At 63.4% G+C, this 3,699-nt stretch overlaps 2 protein-coding genes across 2 annotated transcripts in view; one reads left to right on the forward strand and one right to left on the reverse strand.

Annotated features, from left to right (window-relative positions):
- VDBG_03401 (splicing factor 3B subunit 2) overlaps positions 1 to 1,248 on the reverse strand; it is a gene marked incomplete at both ends in the record, with an annotated part of 1,916 nt that extends 668 nt beyond the window's left edge. Inside the window, one exon of the mRNA XM_003007216.1 lies at positions 101 to 1,248. Within this exon, the coding sequence (XP_003007262.1) occupies positions 101 to 1,248 (1,148 nt within the window). The remainder of the gene's footprint in view (positions 1 to 100) is intronic.
- Positions 1,249 to 2,402: 1,154 nt separating this feature from the next.
- Positions 2,403 to 3,678, forward strand: VDBG_03402 (DUF250 domain-containing protein; the record flags this gene model as incomplete). Its single annotated transcript, XM_003007217.1, has 2 exons — positions 2,403 to 2,867; positions 2,965 to 3,678. 2 exons carry the CDS (start codon positions 2,403 to 2,405, stop codon positions 3,676 to 3,678), a joined length of 1,179 nt encoding a protein of 392 aa, XP_003007263.1.
- Between the last annotated feature and the right edge of the window lie 21 nt (positions 3,679 to 3,699).

The raw sequence follows: 3,699 nt of genomic DNA on the forward strand, positions 1-3,699 counted from the left end.
CTGCTGCGCTTGCTGCTGCTGCTGCTGCTGGCCGCCTGGGCCGCCTGGGCCGCCGGGCTGGCCGGGCTGGCCGGCGAGGCCGAAAATGTCGCCGCCGTACAGGGGCCGGTTGAACTCGTCGACGGGTGGCTTGCCCCAGCCGCCGGGGTGGAAGCCCCAGGAGCCGCCGGGCGGGGGCGGGGCGTTGAGGCCGGGGATCTTGAGGGTGGGATAGGAGGGCGGGGGCCCGAAGCGCTGCTGGTTGATGAGCCAGGGCGGGGGCGCGCCGGGCGGGATGCCGAGGGCGTCTTTGGAGGCGTCACTCAGGTCGCCGGGGCGGAAGTGTTGAAAGTCGACCTCGCTCTCCTTGCCCTCGTAGTAGACCTCGCCGAAGCGCGTGAGCTCGGGCTTGGTCTGGAAGCGGAAAAAGGCGTCGTAGAGGCGCTGGTAGTCAATGTCGAGCTTGCCCATCTTGGGGGCGACGCGCTCGCGCTGCTTCTGCTTGAGGCTCTGCTGCTCCTGCTTCTCCAGCACGGCGTCGCGCATCTCGGTGATGCCCGTCTCGGCGATGAACTTGGGCAGGCGGAAGGGGGCCTTTTCGATGCCGCGCTTCGACGACAGGTACTCGCGCTTGAGGGACCAGTGCGGCGGCACGGGCACGACGTTGCGCTGGGCCTTGATCTGGACGAGCAGACGCGGGTCGGACGACGAGACGTCCTGCCACTCGACGATTTCGGGAATCTTGACGAGCGCCTTGAGCTCGGCCACGGACAGCTTGTTGAGCTGCTTGCGCTTCTTCTTGGACAGCTTCGGCTGGCCCGTCTCCTCGTCCTCGCTGGGGATGTCGTCGTCCTGGTCGAAAAAGACGGCCTCCTCTTTTGGCGCCTCTTCGTCCTCTGCGACGCGGCCAAACCGCTTCATGATGTCTTCAAATTCCGCAAAGGCGGGATCACTCGTCTCGACATCAACATCGAAGCCGTCGGGTCCGTCTGTGTCGCTCACGCCGGGGCCATCTTTCACGGCGAGGTCGGCAGCCGAGGTCTCTGCTGCGGGGGCCTCCTGCGGCTTCTCGTCGGCCGAGTCGGCGGGTGTCGTTGTTGTGGTGGTGGTGGTGGTCTGTAGGTAAGGGGGGGAAACAGGCGCCGTCAGCTTCGAGCTCAGAGTATGGGGTTGGGGCCGCAGCGGCGCACTCACCTCTGCCTGTGCCTTCTTCTGCTCCTTCTTCTTGGCGCGGCGCATCTGGTTCTTGGTCATCTTTGGTGCCGCCATCTTGACTGGTGCGGGCCGCGTCGGCGGCGGATGGAAGGCGCTGGCGTGGCAATGTGTGTGGAAGGGTCCGAGGTCCAGTGGCGCGGTGCCCGGAGAAGGAGGCAGGGGGGGGGGCGATGTAGAGGCTCGCTGGAATCAGAATAGGGCAGCGAGGTCCGCGAATTTCAAATGTTCGAGGGGTCGCCGCACGTGACGATGGGGGATGCGGTTGGAGTTGGACCTGGAGAAGGCTGAAGGTTTTCCAGATCGCGGCAAGAGGCCAAAAGATTCCCAGAGGTCCGCATTGCCTTAGCCTTAGCATATTGCCTTAGGTCATCTTTTGCTGGCGCATGAAAAGTGGGGCAAGAGTGAACTGTGGTATCACAACGTGTGCTTGCGGTCCCTACCTACCTAGGTACATTGGCATAGATGTCGACTCGGGTCTTCTGCCTTGTGATCACCGTGTATCGGCCGAAGAACAGTCGAGGGTCAGCCTGTACGTTGGCCAGACCTCCAGGGTCGCCTTTTTTTTTTTTTCTTTTTTCCTACTTTTTATTCATTTTCTTTTTTTCGAGGTACAGACAGAGGGTGCCTGCACCAAGGTGCGAACTGATACGTGTATCCAGGCTGTGTCAGTACCACACCTACTAGGGCCACGAGCAGCCTACTAAGGCAAGGGTCCTGCTCCAGGGCCAGGACGTGCTGGGCCTACTGCCCCCCAAGCCCCTAAGCAAGCCCACTAGAGCCCCCCAAGCTACGGGCTGCTGCCCCCCCTGAGAAAGATAGGTATTCCTCCTACGAGGTATCCTGAGCCGACCAAAGTGGAACTCGTTTGCAGGAGAGACAATCGCCAGCATCTGTACCCCTACAACGTTGCACACCTTGACTGTTGCGCATCATCCCGTCGTGTGCCCGTACCTCTTGTCTTCCCGCCGACCCTTCCACCATGTCCTGATCACCGCCATTGCCATCATTTGCGCTTTCCTGCCTGCTGGCCCCTCAGTCACTCGTTCTGTGTGGCCGCCGCCGAAACTAGCTCAGGCTCTCTCTCTCTCTCTCTGTCTCTCTCTCTTCCTCCGTCTGGCTCCATCCGGGCATTCTCCACCACTCTGACCCCTGGAATGCGATAAGACACGACACACTCGCCACGACAAGGACGCATCGCGTATCGCGCCATGCCTCATTCTCACGCCCACCATCCCAACAGCGCCTCCGCAAGACGGTCCCCCTCGCTCAACCGATCCTTTACGCTGTCCACAGCCCACGTCGACGCCCACAGCCGGGCGCCATCCGAGGGCATGGAAAAGTTCCCCGACCACATCGACGCCCACCTCACCACGAGCCTGCCGTCTCGGGGCACCAGTCCGGCGCGGGGCCATGGCTATGCGAGCGCCAACGGCCTCGACGGACCGCGCGACAACTGGCAGCCGCGAAGGGAGAGCCGTGTCCGCTTCGGCCCGCCAGGCCAGCCAGGCCAGCCAGGCCAACCGCCCGTCACGCCGCACGCCCGCGGCGGCCACGGTCGCCAGAAGAGCCTCAGCGACGCCTTTCGCACCATCCGTTCTAGGCAGGGGAGCGTCAGCCAGAACGCACACGAGATCGCCGACGCCCTGCGTGCGCCTGTCTCGCCCACCTTGGTCGTACGTTGCTGCCCCCCCCCCCGAACCATCCCTCGATTCTGATGACGAGACGACCAAGGAAAGACGCAGGCAGCTAACCCAGCGCCCCTTCTGACAGATCCTCTGCCTGCTGTGGTACGCCTCGTCCGCGTTGACCAACACATCCTCCAAGTCCATCTTGACGGCCTTCGACAAGCCGGCCACCCTGACCCTCGTGCAGTTCGCCTTTGTCGCCACCTACTGCCTGCTGTTCGCCTGGCTCGCCTCCGTCTTCCCCCGGCTGAAGACCAGCATCCCGGCCCTGAAGCACGGCATCCGATACCCGACCCACGACGTCATCAGGACGACGGCGCCCCTCGCTGCCTTTCAGATCATCGGCCACCTCCTGAGCTCCTCGGCCACCTCCAAGATCCCCGTGTCGCTCGTCCACACCATCAAGGGGCTCTCGCCCCTCTTCACCGTCCTCGCCTACCGCTTCGTCTTCAACATCCGCTACTCGCGCAACACGTACCTCTCGCTCGTGCCGCTGACCCTGGGGCGTCATGCTCGCCTGGCTCCGGCAAAGCACACGGCCTACGGCGGCGAGCTCGTCGGCGTCATCTACGCCTTCCTCGCCGCCATAGTCTTCGTCACCCAGAAACATCTTCTCCAAAAAAGCTGTTCAACGAGGCCGCCAAGGCCCGAGGCCGGCCGGCCCTGTCGGCGCGGTCCAAAAGCTGGGACAAGCGTGAACCTCCTGTGCTACTCCCTCCGGCATGGCCCTTTTGTCATTCACCGTGCCCCATCTGGGTCTGGAGGGGGGGCCTCGGCATCTTGGGGCGAAGTCGCTTGACGAGGGCGCCGTCGAACTTTC

The sequence above is a fragment of the Verticillium alfalfae genome, genomic scaffold, assembly GCF_000150825.1.
Source record: "Verticillium alfalfae VaMs.102 supercont1.3 genomic scaffold, whole genome shotgun sequence".
NCBI lineage: Eukaryota > Fungi > Ascomycota > Sordariomycetes > Glomerellales > Plectosphaerellaceae > Verticillium > Verticillium alfalfae.